The sequence below is a fragment of the Chrysemys picta genome, chromosome 5 (genome assembly GCF_011386835.1).
Source record: "Chrysemys picta bellii isolate R12L10 chromosome 5, ASM1138683v2, whole genome shotgun sequence".
Lineage (NCBI taxonomy): Eukaryota > Metazoa > Chordata > Testudines > Emydidae > Chrysemys > Chrysemys picta.
The window spans coordinates 123,888,144-123,905,123 of NC_088795.1; the positions used below are offsets into that span (position 1 = coordinate 123,888,144).

At 42.0% G+C, this 16,980-nt stretch overlaps 1 protein-coding gene across 3 annotated transcripts in view; it reads right to left on the reverse strand.

Annotated features, from left to right (window-relative positions):
* Positions 1 to 11,264, reverse strand: part of FAM193A (family with sequence similarity 193 member A) — a 95,412-nt gene extending 84,148 nt beyond the window's left edge. For 2 of the 3 annotated variants that reach the window (XM_065598341.1, XM_005311207.5), the window contains exon 1: positions 10,714 to 11,259. In XM_065598341.1, the coding sequence (XP_065454413.1) occupies positions 10,714 to 10,995 (282 nt within the window). In that variant the 5' untranslated portion in view covers positions 10,996 to 11,259. Of the gene's footprint in view, positions 1 to 10,713 lie in introns of all 3 variants that reach the window. The other variant, XM_005311208.5, reaches the window with a different exon arrangement.
* Between the last annotated feature and the right edge of the window lie 5,716 nt (positions 11,265 to 16,980).

Sequence of the window (16,980 nt, forward strand, 5' to 3'; positions counted from 1 at the left end):
AAGATGGATGTTGAATAAGGCAAGTATTCAGTTTCCAAAGGCTGCTAAAGACTACAAATGAGATTAAATGAGCAAGACTAGCAAGGAACTACAGTAGCTTTAGTCTTTAGGTAGCCATTTCATAACCTTTGCTTAATAAGACTCAAATAATGTCTTTTATGTAAGTGGTTTTCTACCCCAAAAATAATAATGTACATGAATACATACAGAAGAGAATGTACTACACATGTACACATGCCATGATGTTACTACAGTCAAAGAAAATTCAGTATAACAATTTTCTACTAGTGACAGAAGTCCAGAAATTCACTCAATGGTAGCATTCTAACTAAAATCACCAGCTATAAAAAGTTTGAGTCATGTAAATTGTTCAGTTTAATATTTAAATATCTACACTACTGTGCCAAAACTGTGTTTCCATATTTTGTCTTAACAGCCATAAAAGGCATAAAAAAAATGCTCACAAAAGATCATTTACTCAAAGCATTTTAATCAGGTGGGGCTATCCACACAGGTTTTTTTTGGATTAAGATAATTAAAAAATGGAGAAAAATTATAGTTTTAAAAATAGTTTATATATGCTTTCACATGACGTCTGATTCTAGCACCATCCTCAGAGCTTTTTACATGCTTACCTTTGGGAGTTAAAACTACCACTTCCGCATACTGGTTAAGTAGGAAATGAAGCGGATCTAATTTTCAAATAAAAACTAGTGCCCCATTTAAGTGCAATAACACTTAGTTCTTGATGTGTAAGAGAAGTGAAAGTTCACAACAGCTATAGTTTATTTATTGGCTCAGAAACCACCTCAGCATAAAGCTACTTGACACCAGTTTCCTCGCCTCAAAAAAGCATTGATGATAACAAGTGGTTGAGGACATTATGCATTCCAAAGCCGGCAATGCCACCTCTTCTCATTTGCACTGTACTGCCATAGATGCATTCTGACAGTATGAGGTTTTAAATGGAATACAAGTCAATGGAGACTCAGAACACTTTGCAGAATGTCACATTAACGCTGACTATTTTCAAAGAAATAAAAATAGTTATTTGTAATAGACTGCTAAACCCCAATAATGAAATGCACAGATTATGAAGACTCATAATTTCCACTAAAAAAAATCTTTTGAGAATACGATATAATAGACTCCCTCTACCCATTTTGTATCTGTATTAGTTTTACCAAGCGAACGGCCGTGATTAGTTATAATACAGAGGCACTGAGAGATAATAACAGGGCTTAAAACATTTACCTAACACCTATGGACCCAAAGGCTAATCTTACTAGCCAAGGTAAAAAAATATCTGTAATGCCATGACACATGCACCCTTGTCCTCAGGCCATATCCCCAGTAATAAAGGAATAAAGCATTTAACTGCCCCTGAGGGCAGGGGACTGGACTCGATGACCTCTCAAGGTCCCTTCCAGCCCTAGAATCTATGAACTTTATAACACTGTCAGTCACATTTCAATACATTTTTTAAAAACTTTAGTTTTGTTTAGATTCTTTCCCTTCCTGGTTTCATCAACTCTCTTGATCATCTTTGATTATTATCCATCTTTTCCTGGTTTGTTAGTGTTTCCTCTTTTCATTCTCTTCCCCCTCTCCTATTATCTCTTTCCCTACATCAAGGTAGAAAGCCTATTTAGTCTCTTCAGTTTAGTCCATCACTCCTTCCTCACCTGCCCATCCATCACCACCTACAGAGCCCCTCAGACAGGGCTTGGAAATTTACCAGAATCCTAACAGCCAGGGGACTATATCAATTAGTCAAACATAACATACAGAAGATGTAACCTCTCCCCCTGCCCCCTTCATCCAGGGGAAAACAACCAGCTGCTGGGAAAAGGGACTCTGTTACAATTCAATTCCTGCCAGGGTGCTGTCCCTGGAATCTGATCAGTGGCTCCATCTTGCCTTTGAAGCTCTTCCCACTACCCTGGGTTGCCAAAACAGAAGAGCATTCTATGTTTCCCCCCTCCCTGAAGTCTCCCAGGTATTGCAACTGTGAGTGGGGTTTCTGCTACTATACCACCCTCCACAACCCGCTTACGGATGCTGTGGAGGGATGTGTCCAATATTCAATCCTTTCCCCAGCCTGATGTGAGTTACGCCTTCCAATGAACAGTTTCAGTGTGCTTGCATCTGCTGTTGCTTACAGATTTCCCAAAATTCTGAGTTGACTTAGAACTTATTTAACGGCAGCCACAGGATGTTTAAGAGAAGCAGTGAAAACACCCTTGTCAGGTCTCAGTCTGTTATAGCTTGGAAAGCTACCACCAGCTACTGCAGCACTAGAGCCATCTGTCTGCAAACCTGGGCAGACCACGATTGGATCCATTTACATTCTGGTCACATTTAGCAATCATACAGTATTAAGGGTATGTATATTTAATATATATCAAATGTATATATAGTAGTTTTAATCTTAACAGCCCATGCTACAGAGTGTGTGTGTTTGTGTGTGTAACTAAAAATAAAAACAGTAAGAAACTTAGATTCTGCAGAAGTGATGACCCAGGAAAACTTTATACTAATGGTCATTATCTGCACTTTTTTTTTTTTTTTTTTTTATTTAAAAAGACACTTATTTCTACTGTGACTTTCTCTAGCTTCTGCTGTTCCAGCCATTAGATCTCATTAATCTAGCGGAAAAAGATAAAATTTCACTCTCTCTAGACAGGAGCTGTTCAAATAAATCTGCTTAAAGTACTTGTAATGAATAGATCAGGTACACTTCTTAGAAGAATATGAATTTCAGTACTAACCTCCAGTGAAAAATAATGGTTATCGATTCTAAAAATGAAAGTGAACAAAACTGACACATTATGACACAAGCAACAAGTTATTTATTTAACATTTCAATAATTTAGATGAGTAATGCTCATTCTTTCCCTCCTAAGGGATCTGAAATGTAATGAACAAAGATCTCAATTCTGAAATACTATGAATTTCGTACTTCGTGAGTGAATAGAATTAACAAATGTCTGTTTTCTTTTTTATTTACTATTCTGAAGTACTTTAAAATTAGCTGTTTTACAAAGCTATCACAGCTCAGTTCAATGGGTCATTATATATATTGGAGGACCTCTATTGTGCAGAATATTGCACAATATTCTTGAAGTTTAATCATACTCCATGCTACCTCTTTATCTATACTCCCTCCCCATCTTATTTCACTGGCTTCAGGAAAAGGATTTTAGCAACAGCGAGATTTCATGGAAGTGTCCATGACTGTACTATCATAACTTTGCTTCAGAAAAATACAGAGTAAAATTGTAGGCTTTTACAAGGAGTGAACTAAGTTAGCAGACTTCTTTTATTTCAAAAATTTAAAAAGATAGATAGTATCAATGGAATTTTAGTTTTAAAGTGGACCCAGAATTATCATTCTCCACTTTTAAAAAACAAATGCATGCTACATGTCTTAGAAAGATGCCATGAATACACTTTTTGAGTAAGTGGGTAGAAACTAAATAGGCACAATCTCCAGTATCATAAAACAGTGTTTTAGTAAATATATTTTTCTAATTTGATTAATTCCAAAGATAGCTTTTAGAAAAATGGCTAAAAAGTTCATGTTTCTATCTCATTAAAAAGACTGAAATGTAACAGAATGGGCACTTTCAACACTATAATCAGGCCCAATTCAGTACAGAATACTAGTGCTTTAAATAAAAAAAAAAAAAAAATTGGTCCCTAAATTAGTGGTCAGTCTAAAGTAATATGAAAAAAGAAGTTGAAAACCACTGTGCTATCCTGTCCTAAATGACCACGACGAGATTGCGGTTTAAGCCTCCCAGGAATCCTGGGTCCAGTCTTATCAGTGTTACAAAGTGGAAGAGGAGTCCTCAAGGGATACGGGTACAGGGAGTTGGGGCAAAGAGTCGGATCCTTTCACTATCCAATTCCACTGGGGTAGTACACAAGCCAGGAAAGTTCCCCACAATAGCAGAAAAATTCCCCCACTTACATATTTTAAACACAGCCACGTGCTGAATATAAGGCAACAGTCTAATATCAAATAATTGATCTGGAAGTTTTCAGTATGAATTTTAGTAATAATCAGGCCAGAAAAAGAAATAGTGGTGTACTTATTTTATTGCTGTCTTGTCATGTAAGAACACAGCATTGGAATTTTGGCAGTTCCCCTTCTAAATAAAATAAAATAAAATAAAATGGCACTGGAAATATCAGGTCCCAGCTTACCAACTTTTGGACTATGATACTACAGGAAGCGGACACCAGCACCCTCAAATATCAACTATTCTAGGAATATTCCAGATAGAATATTTCTTCACAGATTTTGGTAATCAGAGGCTAGACTGCCCCTTACTGCAATAAACCCAGCAAAGGGCACCTTAAAAGGAAGAAAAAGCAGAGTCTCCTCACCTTCTATCAAAGGTGAAGGTTTGATCCCCTTTACCATGTAATGAGGAGCTGAACTAAAAATCAAAAATCCATGGATTCCCTGGTTCCATAAAGATCCTTCCCAGAATATCACAGAACACATCTAGGAAACCCTGTACAACCTCAACAGGTCTGTGCCCCCCAATCATCTCCCCAACTCCTTGAAAGCATGACTTTATTGTCAGGAAGTTTCTCTAATCACAGATACCTTAGGGCAGCAGTTCTCAAACTGTGGGTCGCCAGGGCTGGCATTAGTCTTGCTGGGGCCCGAGGCCAAAGCCCAAGTCCCCGTACCCAGGGCCAAAGGCTTCAGATCTGGGTGGCAGGCCCTTGAGCTTTGGCCCTGGCCCTCTCTTCCGGGGCAGCTGGGCTCAGGCTTCGGTCCCCACTTCTGGAGTCATGTGGTAATTTTTGTTGTCAGAAGGGGGTCGCGGTGCAATGAAGTTTGAGAACCCTTGCCTTAGGGACCCAACGTTTTCTTTTTAAACTGCTATGAGTTGCTTCTACCTGTAGATTAGAAAGATAAGGGGGCCCAATTCCTCCCCCAAGTTACCAACGGAAAGGTAAAAGTGTGATTTTTATTTTGTTAATGCACAAACACAAAATAAAGGTTCAAAATTCAACCTTATTAGTTTATACTGTAATTAGATTGAGATTTGGATAATACCTTACCTTGCTCTCTATCTGCACCCATTCATTTTTCAGAAACCATTTTTTCATGTGAATTTGAATCTAATCATTATGTAGTGACCTACAACAGGATTTAAGTTTTTTTTGCAAACAATGGAGTTTTGGGGGCAGCTGCATTGTATATTTGAAGGTAGAGAAATTAAAAATCTAATTGTCGCTTTCTCAAAATTTTGTTGTCCAACAAGGCAAAACAACTGTTCCTTCTGACCGCATATTTCCAGCCATAGAATACCTTAGTTATATGAAACATTTGATGGTATATCTAAGCCAGAATCTGACGCATGTGAAACTTCAGTTGTATTAATATTTGTTCTAGGCAAGCTGTTTGTATGTTTAATGTAGCAGTTCAAGTCTGATTACTCTTGATATCTGCTCACATTAACACATGTATAGTGAGAAAAAATGCAGCCAACAGATCTGGATTTGATATCCATCAATGTCACGTATACGTACATACACTCTTCCCTTCTACCTGAAGAATCTGAGACATGGGAACCTCAATTAGCTCAGGGAACAAATAAAGCGAAAGCTACTTTTGCCAGAAGCTGGGAATGACTGACAGGGAATGAATCACTTGATGATTACCGGTTCTGTTCATTCCCTCTGGGGCACCTGGCATTGGCCACTGTTGGAAGGCAGGATACTGGGCTAGACGGACCTTTGGTCTGACCCAGTATGGCCATTCTTATGTCAGTATAAAAGGGGACATTAAGCTTGTTTTGAAATTTCAAGTGATCGGAAGAGTTAAAAATAATTTAGACTACAGTGGATTTTGTTTCTAACTTCACAAGTCTATTTAACAACGTAAGCTATAAAAACCCATCCTAATGATTCCATTCTGTTTAATGTATTTACTATTATCAGACTGTAAGATCTTTAGAGCAGGGACAGTCTGCATTTAAATAACAAAATAAAAACGCAGAGCCTGAAGTTAAGTGCACAAGTGAACTGCTACAGAAGTGTCTCAATATACCTATATGTTTTAATAGGAAAGTGTCTACTTTACACTGGATAAAGTTGATCAAAAATAATATATACCCTTACACAAAAAAGAAAAGAAAAAAGTAACAGAACAAAAGGAAAAGTGCTAGCTAAAATTTAGATTTCAATAAGAATAAAAACTGCCTCCTCTGTAACCAGTTTCCTCTGCCTGTTTAAATCATTCAGTAATGCCACAATCCAATGCATGCAATATTACTACCATGAAAGTAACCAAGTCATGGGCACTGGACTGCAGTTGCTGAATTAATCAAACCAAAAGAGCCAGCCTATTCTAAAGAAGGATCCATCAATACCTTTGATGATGAGAGAACGTAAAAGGTCTACTGGAACAGGTCAGTCATAGACAAACAGTTCTTCACACCCAGCTACCTAGGCAAGCTATCACACAAAGCCAACTTTACAACTTGTTTCCTCACCACAGAATCCTGTATTGTGCAGAGACCCATAAAAAGCAACTCCAAATACATCCCCAGATTCAATCAAAATTCCAACCATTAATCCAAATCTTAATATTTCATCACAGAACACAGTATAATCACATTTTAAAAAACGCTCACTTTTCTTTTCACATAATAAATGAAATATTAAATTTAAAAATGCCTGGTCTATGCGCTCAAACTTCAGATCAAAAATTATTCTGTTTTAATGTGACACTTTATTCTCCATCCCATAACACTATCCCCAGTAGCCATATTTTATCATTACAAAGATATATGTAAAGTCTTATGATCCTACCCCACAAGCGTAAATTGTGTAGCTTCCAATTCCAGTTAAACTAGTGTCACCAACAAGTTTCCTTACTAGAGGAACACCAAGCGAAGAATCTTTAGTTTCTGTAGAACACTTGCAGAATATTGTTTAGAAGACAGGAATTCTGATGTTTTCAAGTATGTAAATAGGGCCAAAAGAGTAACTTCCCATATGATTTTTTTAAAAGAATTGCTTGCTTGTATCACAGAACAATATATTTAATGCAGAAACTAAACGGAAATGAGAATCTTAGGCTAAGAACCATAAAAATCTCAATTTAATTATGATGTTCATTAGCTATGAAAATCCTAGCTAGAATCTGAAAATTAAGAAAAGGGCTTTTTAATTGGAAATATAAAATTGGATGTATTTTAAAACTCAATCCAACTTTGCTTATAAAACATCTTTTATCAATATATCACCAGATAATTAGCAACTGATTTGCACATAACAAATATGCAGGATACAAGCTGCCATTCCTTTAAAAAAAAATTTTTTTTTCTAAAGTGTAGGTTAAATCTAATTATGTATTCTAAAGGGAGTTTACACTAATAGAAATCTAATGGGAGGGTTCGCCATAGTTCAGCAACATAACAATAGTCTTTCCAACAATGGAGAACCGAATATGAGGGGCACACAACTGACACAGAGAAGCATTAGTGGGCTAGCAACTTGACTACATTATATTCTGGGGTGCAGTCCCAGCTAAGCAGTCAGCAGTAACAGGATTTTATAATATATATTCTGAGAGATCAGAAGCCATTAAAGTTTGTAAATTAGAACAATGGCTTTTGATTTTTCATACCACCTCACAGACACTCAGCAACATTTTGTACAAGATGAAAGTAATGCAAATCTGGTTACGACCGTAGAGATACGTGCATGGCATTTTCTTTTCACGCAGCCAACATAAATAATGCACCTGATTTGTACAGGTCATTCATGAAAGGTATACAGAGCTTCTGGGTTATGTGGCGAAGGAAAGCAACTCATGGTAAGTCATCACCCCAGTGAATGAAGATCACAAATCTTGTCTTGGTCCTGTACTCTTTAGTTTCAGAGTGGTTAACTATTTAGAGCAGGGGTCAGCAACCTTTCAGAAGTGGTGTGCCGAGTCTTCATTTATTCACTCTAATTTAAGGTTTCACGTCTCAGTAATACATTTTAACGTTTTTAGAAGGTCTCTTTCTATAAGTCTATAATATATAACTAAACTATTGTTGTATGTGAAGTAAATAAGGTTTTTAAAATGTTTAAGAAGCTTCATTTAAAATTAAATTAAAATGCAGAGCCCCCCGGACGGGTGGCCAGGACCCAGGCAGTGTGAGTGCCACTGAAAGTCAGCTTGTGCGCCGCCTTCGGCACACGTGCCATAGGTTGCCTACCCCTGATTTAGAGTATTACATTCTGGAGCAAGGGCAACATTTAGAAAATGTCAAGTTATCTTAGCTTATATGCTTGAAACAACTATGGCATTAAATGACAAAGTATTGGTAATTTTGTTGCATCACCACAATAAAAAAATGTTTAACGTGTCAAGAAAAACATCAGTGTATATGACATGAGGCAAGTGAGCCAATATAAAATCTATCAGTGTTCAAATGTAGTATTAACTATATGTGGCTTTCAGTAATATGGCATAGTAGATTATCTGCTTGCTCTCATAAACCAATTGTAACGTTTGCTACCTTGTATATATAAATCCAGTCTCATGAGTTTACTTCCAACTTAACTAGTTGGTCCAATTGATATTTGCCAACCAGCTTGCAGAATCATTAGTAACATACTGTTCATCAAATGTTGTGAAAACATTGCAACAGTTGATAACCTGTAAGTATATTTAAAAGTACAAGCAAAAGTAGTAAAATAAATGTGTCATATGTGGAACTGACTTACAAAATAATGACTTGTATAATACAGTACTCTCTCATTTAAGGGCATACAAATTATTTTAAGTTCTCTACTATGAATGAGGGCATACAGTAACATGTGAAAGTGTTTTCACAATTATTTAAAGTTTTAATTCTGTACAATTTCAAAGAGATGGTGGTCTATCTTAAAAGTGAGACATATAAATGACAACTATTAAGTCTAAAATCTAAAGGCAGCCCTTAAGTGGAAGGATGGCCAACCGATTCTGTCCTCCTGGGATGAGCTTTTGCAAGAGATCTCTTAGTCAGTTATGATCTTAAGAAAGTCACTTGCAAAATATTGTTCTGGACTCTGCATATTGCAGATGCACAATCTATAGACAACCCAAGTTATCAGGGACAGTAAACCACTTCATTGGTTGAATCACTTCAATCTACCATGTTGCTCCATTTTCCCCAGGGCATTACCAATCACATATATTACCACAGTGCCTAGGGACCAGCCAACATTGGGGCTCCATTGAGCTAGGCACTATAGTAGACAGACACTGCCCCTGAAGCACCTGCATTCTATTAAAGTGTTATACTGATTTTTAAATTGAACTTCAGCGTATCATTAGCTATTTTCTAGGATAACAATAGAGTTTGACAGCATCCTCTCAATGTAGCAGTAAAATTGACAAGTAAATATTCACAAGTTATGTTAGCGCCTATTGTTCCAAATGTAAATTATGTTTGACATAAATACTGCATTAGCATGATAGTTATGACAGCTATGAAGCTAAGTTGCAGCTGATGCTGGATGGGGGGTTTTGAGGAAGGAGGGCAAGGTTGCTGTGGTTTTAAAGAAAATAAGTTTATATTTATCACTGATGAATTCTCATTGCCCTAGCAAAACAAACAGGAGATAAGACCACACACAAAACTAAAATCCAGTTGGTTACATCATTAAGTACTTTGGATTCCTCTCACACCACAGAAACCATTTATTCTTTCTTCCTCCATGTGTCTGACAATTTCCTTATGGAGAAGGAAGATGAAGGTGACAAATGAGATATATACTGAAACCTGCAATAACGACACTGCCAATAGGCAACCCCCCCGTAACTGGGGCACCTAATCTAACCTTAGTGCACTTTTCAACAAATATCTGTTCAACCTTTAATGAAAAAGGAAAAAAAGTCAACCTCCCTCTGTTCCTGTCTTGTTAGTTTTGACAACAGAATCTCTCTCTCTCTCAAAAAAAAAAAAAAATCAATAATTTAACTGATCTTTGCTTGACCCTTGGTCAATCACCTAAGACAGGTGTCATTGCACAATATAATATACTTACAATAAACTTCACTAAAGTGAAACTAGTAAAACTGAGCAAACATGCCCAAATTGTTTCAGCAGCTCAATATGCAAGCCTGCAATCCCACTAACAACGAACATGCAACTTTTCAATGAAAATATTTTCGGAGAAAAGGGAACTTCACTTTAAGGAGATAACATGTGCCCTAGGTGGCAACGCCTCAAACCTCTTCTCTCGCTCCTCCTCCCACAAGCTTCAGCACAAGCCCTGGGGACGCAGAAAGATGGGATGCCTGGCATGGGAAGCCCTGTGCTCAAACTACTCCCCGAGCCTCCCCACCAGGACGTGCCAGGGATCAGGCTGCAGCGCCCTGCCCTGTGGGGTGGGGGGAAAGGACAGTGCCCAGCCCCGCATCCTCGCTGCCAGGATGAGGGGCAGACAACACCCCGGGGCTCCCTGCTGCTGGGGGGCTGCGAACCGGCCAAAGGGGGCTCTCCCCGTCACCGTGGATGACTGCCCAACGCCCCCATCCCTCCTCCCGCTGGCGTGCGCGGGGCTCCGCTGCAGCGGGATGCCTGTCACTGCGGCCGGAGAGCGAACCCCGCTAGGGGCTCCCCACCCAGGGGCGGCGGCCCCTGCTCCCGGGGAGGGGGTGGGTGCGGCCAGGCCTCCCCCCGAAGCGCCCCCCCTCACCTCGCCATGTCCCGCCCCGGCCCCTCCAGCGCCGCCGCTCAGGGCTCCGTTGCCGGTGGCCGTTGCCGGCGCTGTCAGCAGGCCGCCCACCACGCTCGGCGTGGCAGCCACCGCCTGGGCTGGAGCCCGCAGGGCGGCCGATGCCGAGGCGGCCCCGCTCTTGCTCAGGCCTCCCGCCCCGCCGCCGCCGCCGCTGGGTCCGGGGCCGCCGGTACTGCCGAGGCCGCCGCCCCGCTTGTTCTTTCTGCGCTTGGCTCCTCGCTTGGCGTCGGCCGGACTCATCGTGTCTGACACCCGGGCAGGGAGGGGGCAGCGAGGAGGTCGGAGCCGCCGTCAGCGCCCGGAAGGGGGAGCGGGTAAGGCGGGGGCACAAGCCACCGAGGAGCAGGGGCGCACGAACTGTCACTGTAACGGGGACTCCCTTGGCCCCAGCGCCGCTGACCAGAGTTACCGTCCAATATGGCGGACACAAGGGGAAAGTGATCCCCCTTTACGTCGGGGGGCTCCCCCTTGCGCTGACGGGAACCCGCGCCGCGCAGCACACCGGGAAATGCAGTCGTAATCTGCGGCCACTTCGGCATCGCATCCTAGCGGCAGGAGGGGATGGAACTACAACTCCCGGCGCGCATTGCGCTGTCCAACCGAGAGCGGTCGGTTATGTCATCTCGCTTCGCAGCGTTCGATGGGATTTGTAGTTTTCTTCGTAGCCGTTAGCCCGGTTGACCAACGTTGCCACCCTTGTCAGGGGACTACAGAGCCGCAAAGAAGGAGCAGGGGTGGAGGAGTCTAACAGCACCACGTGATTGTTGGATACAGGGGCTTTTAAAGGGGTAGAATCCTTAGGCAGCCCTCCAAGAGTCCATTGCACAGGCAGAGGGTATATCAGGACAGTTCTGTGTATAATACAGTGTAGCTACTTTATTAGGTGCAATGTCGTTTCCCAGCTGTGCACCTAATACAGGTGGTTCTAATGGCACTGCAATTTCCAGATGTGAAGTCTGAGGTAGCTGAGCTGCAGTAGTGTTTTTCACCAGAATGGAACCCCCATGCAGTGAACGTGATTTGAATGCATCTCATTTCAATGTAGTTCAGGCTCCATGGTGCATGCAGGTTTTGACCTCTACTGAGTCTTCCAATTAGTGCAAAGCACAGTGATGAGTTTGGGATATGGGAGCTAAAACCAACCACACTCATCGCAAATATGGCCCATCAAACATCCATTGGATGATGACAGCTTTTAACCTCATCAGAGCTGTCGTGGATTTGTTACACCTTTAAATATAGGGCTTGTTTTCCAGAAATATATATTTATTAACTTGACGTCTGACCCTTTGGAGCTTACACAGGTAGAGTCTTCCAGTGAAAATGCAGTCAAAATCTCAAACACACTACTAGGAGCCTTCTACAAATACATTGTATAATACAAAACAAACTTTTTTTTTAAAATGAAACATTATTTTAAACGGTTAAATACACAATAGCAAATCATTTCAATAGTTACTTTTTATTACAGCATCTTCACAGTTATAAGGTGGGCACCAGTGCCACCTCCTCCCTTTGCCAGATTTTGAATGGGACCTGATCCTGTAGGGGTGCTCAGAGGCCGCCTACTGGATAGGCAGGAAAACACCTATTTTCCCGTTTGTGGCTCACAGTGGGGCTTAGGCAGGACATAGGTGTCTGAGCATATGAGGCAGCAGTGCACATGCCCAGAGGGAGGAATTTAGGTGCCAAATAAGTTTAGGCACCTACAAGGTTAGGTGGCAGCCAAGAAGGAATTTTGTGGGTGGCAGTGAAACCTAAAATTGGGATTCAGGTGTCTAAGTTCCTTTATGGATCTGAGTCTTCCTACTTATCACTGTGCTTCCAACACTGACTTTCTAAACTTTTTATAACAGAAGGATAAATCCCAGCTGGTTCCTGATGCGAAAGTACAGGCCCCTATCACTTGTGCTAATGGAAAATCTCCATTAATTCTTTGTAGGAACAGGTTTATTACATGCAGTTGAGACGTTCTAATTCCATCCAGTAGAGGGCAGTGGTACACATGCCGCAAGCCCATCACTCTATCCAATACTCTATCAGTGGATTTCTAAATCAGCAACCACTTAGTGGGTCAGCATAATTTTCTGGGATTATCTGTGGCATGGCAAAGGCCCATGAATCAAGTGACATTGCATCACTATATTTTGACACAATATGATGAAATAGCATTGCAGCATGCAGATGAATCGATAGGACCAGATATTTTGATGCTTTATCATATTGTATTGTAGTCAGTGGCAGATTACAGTAGCATTATATTTTGATGCAATTCAAGATGACAATATATGATAGTATGAAGATGAGTGTTGGAAGCAAATATTTTTTTCACTCAAAGCAATCTTGCATCACAGTTTACTAATGTTTTTGACCCCACTGGCACAATGACTACACTTAGCCTCTCCTACTCACAAAAAGGGCAACTCTAGGTTATGCTGTGGATTGAAAGTGCACAGTTGTTTCATTGTCTTGTAATGAGCAAAGGGCGTTTCCGTTCTAGCAAACCTTCTGCCTACAGTGAAATTGTTCTGTGACTAGCTTTTCTCAGTCTACTGAAAAAGATATTTCTATGTACGCACATGCAATTATGGAAGTAGGAAGATGTGCTTTACTTCACCCTTGAATCTCACTGCTGATATCATATCCCTTTCCCACCTTGTTCTGTATGATGGCTAGTTAGATTGTGGGTTCTTTGGAGCTAGGCCTTTGTCTTAGTGGGCAAACTTTTTGGCCCGAGGGCCATATCTGGGAATAGAAATTGTATGGCAGGCCATGAATGCTCAAAATTGGGGTTGGGGTGCGGGGGGGGCTGAGTGCTCTGGCTGGGGGTATAGGCTCTGGGGATGAGGGTTTGGGGTGCAGGAGGGTGCTCAAGGCTGGGATCAAGGGGATTGGAGGGCGGGAGGGGGATCAGGGCTGGGGCAGGGGTGCAGGCTCCGGGCGGCACTTACCTCAAGGGGCTCCCAGAAGCAGCGGCATGTCCCTTTTCCGGCTCCTACGCAGAGGTGTGGCCAGGCGGCTCTGCACATTGCCCCGTCCACAGGCTCTGCCCCTGCAGCTCCCATTGGCGCGCCAGAGTGGGCCACTGGAGCAGGGCCATTGGAGCGCATAGGAGTCAGAGGGAGGCCATGCTGTGGCTTCCTGGAGCCGCATGGAGCGGCCCCCGACCCTGCTCCCTGGCTGAAGCGCTGGACAGGGACCATGCCGTGGCTTCTGGGAGCTGCGTGGAGCGGCCCCCGACCCTGTTACCTGGCTGGAGTGCCAGAGCGGGGCCATGCAGCAGCTTCCACAAGCAGCAGCTCCCAACCCTGCACCCAATTGGAGCGGGGGCAAGCCCGAGACCCCGCTCCCCAACGGGAGCTCAAGGGCCAGCTTAAAACGGCTGGCAGGCTGAATCCAGCCCAAGGGCCATAGTTTGCCCACCCCTGTCCTAGTGGAATGTTAGTGTTATACAAACAAATAGTAAGTGTTATACAAAATGCACACCCTCACAAACCTGAAGAAGAGCTCTATGTAAGCTTGAAAGCATGTCTCTCTCACCAACAAAAGTTGGCCGAATAAAAGATATTACCGCGCCCACCTTGTCCTACCTTCACAAACAGCATTTTATTTCAAGCAAAAAATATGCATAACAGCAGACATTCTGATTTTACTTCATAAAGCATCATTTTTACATAGGGTATTTTTAATCTAGAGAGCTCCTATCTTTCATTTGATGTTTTGGCATGCTCTTATTTAAGTCTGATCCGGAGCCTTTATCTTTTCCTAGTGATTTTATTTACACTTGTCCCCATTCATCGAACCCTGTGCTTCCAAAAGAAATGATTACAGCTCTGTCAGTTTGTATATTCCCCATGTGTTGCAGATAAAATGCATTAATCTGGGGAACTATTGTAATAAAAAGCAGTCAACACTGCAGCAGTAAGAGTAATAATACTCTGTCATCACCATGCTTAATTCCCTTGTTACAGAAGCATCACCATGTTTGCTTTTACTCTTCAGACTATAAAGGGCCAGCAGGTCATGTTTTTTAAATTCAGTTTTCAAAATTAAAAATGGTTCCCATGCCTGAATGGGGCTGTGAATATTTATAAACTGTGAAAAGCAGAGCTGTGGTTTTGGGGTTTTTTTTAAATCTGTGAGTGAATTTACTGCCCATGAAAATGAGAGACTTGTGTGGTTTCCTACACAGCTCTGCCACTACACCTCATTTGTAACTTGCAGTCCAATCTTCGCTGCTGTTGCAGGCCTGGGTTGCTTTAGAAATCACTTTGCCAGTTTAATGGCGAATTTGAAATGCGTATAGAGTGGAATGAGGCAGGGAGATGATGTGACCAAACTCACGTGGCTGTGACTGTTCAAAAGACCTACACGTTTGTTTCTTGCCCTTACTTGAATCAGCTCAACTGTAGTGCTCCTCGTCATCACTAAGAAAATAAAAATCATTCAGCTAAAACATTTGAGAGAATTAACTTTAATTTGCCTCACTATTTCTTTTTGCCAGAGCCTTACACTGTGAATTCCTATGCAAAACAATATTATTTAGACTGCTAATAATTTCAAAATTGCTCAGAATGGCACCCGAAACAGCCACAAACAGTAGGACTGATGAACCAAGTGATTGTATGAATATTTTCGTGCATTCTAATGTTTTGCCACCTGAACATGTCAGTCTTCCACAGTGTTGTAGATTAGTCTTTGAGGCATATGGTCTATAAAAAGCTGTGTGCAGAGTTCCACAGGGCTCAATTAGGGTCAGATTCTGTCTTCAAAATTCACACGAGCACAGGAAAGCACAATGTAGCTTTTACAGTTTAATTGGAAGATTAGTCGCTGTGTCCTATCATACACCTGACAATGATCTGTAGAATTTTACCACTCGATGAGTCCATCATTATAAGTAAAGAGAGGTCTCCTACTGCCTATTGTTATTCATAATTTGTTATCATTAATTGTATTATTGTAGCTCTTAGGTGCCCTAGCCGTAGACAAAGACCCAGTTGGGCTAGGCATCATACAAACACTGAATAAAAAGACAGTTCCTGCCCCCAAAGATCTTACTATCTACATAATTAATAATAAATAATTGGTTCATAGCAACCCAGAGTGTGCTAGGTGCTGTACAAATATATAGAAGTTAGTGTCTGCCCCAGTGTGATTACAATGGAAGAGCTCCTTTGATTGCAGTGGGCTTTGGATCAGGCCCTTCAGCCCAATCCTGCAAACACAGCCATATGTACATCTCTACCCCGATATAACACTGTCCTCGGGAGCCAAAAAATCTTACCGCGTTATAGGTGAAACCGCGTTATACTGAACTTGCTTTGATCCGTTGCAGTGCGCAGCCCCGCCCCCCCAGAGCACTGCTTTACCGCATTATATCCAAATTCGTGTTATATCGGGTAGCTTTATATCGGGGTAGAGATGTAGTTCCATTGAAGTCAATGGGACTACTCAGATGTCCAAGAGTTCATGGCTGTTTAGAGTAACAGAGGCATCTTGATGGGATTTTAAAGCTGTAATTTTTTCTCCACTGTTTTGTACATTATGTAATGGCTTTATTTATATTTCCCAAATTATTTCTGGGTTTCATTGAAAACGCAGGGTCTTTTCCCCTGGGGGGGGGGCGAGTATAATAGGGCAGGGAAGGCTAAGCCTGCCCTGGCACAGCCACCGCTGCCCCGCTGACAGACACTTGGGCCATAGTGCTCTGCCTCTTCCCGAGGTCCTCACCGCCTGCTGCTGCCAGGTGAGTCCCTCCTTTCCTCCACTCCAGCCCCCATCTCCGGAGGTCCCCACCACTTGCTGCATCCCTCCCAGGGCTAGAAGGGCTGGGAGCAGGTTGCAGCCAATCAGGGCCCAGCAAGCCAAATATAAAGGGCTGGCTGCTTCTAAAAGGCAGTTCCTGGGTGGAGCCAGGGAATGGACCAACACACTGACTGGCCTCTACCACAACCCAAGAAGCCAGGCCAGGTCAGGACCTATTGCTGACCACATTTTGTGTTTAGGTACCGTAATGGAGAGGCTTTTTTATTTACTATGTGTGAGTGTAATGTCCAGGCAGGTCAACCTGAGTTAGCCATTGGTTGGACTATTGAAAATTAGGTGAGCTCACTTCATGAGACACCCATTGACTCAGGCGAGTCAGTGACACTTTGCCCAGCAACCTCAGTCATCTTTAACAGCAATTTAATTCTGAAAACCCCTTTTTCTAAGGTTTGGGGG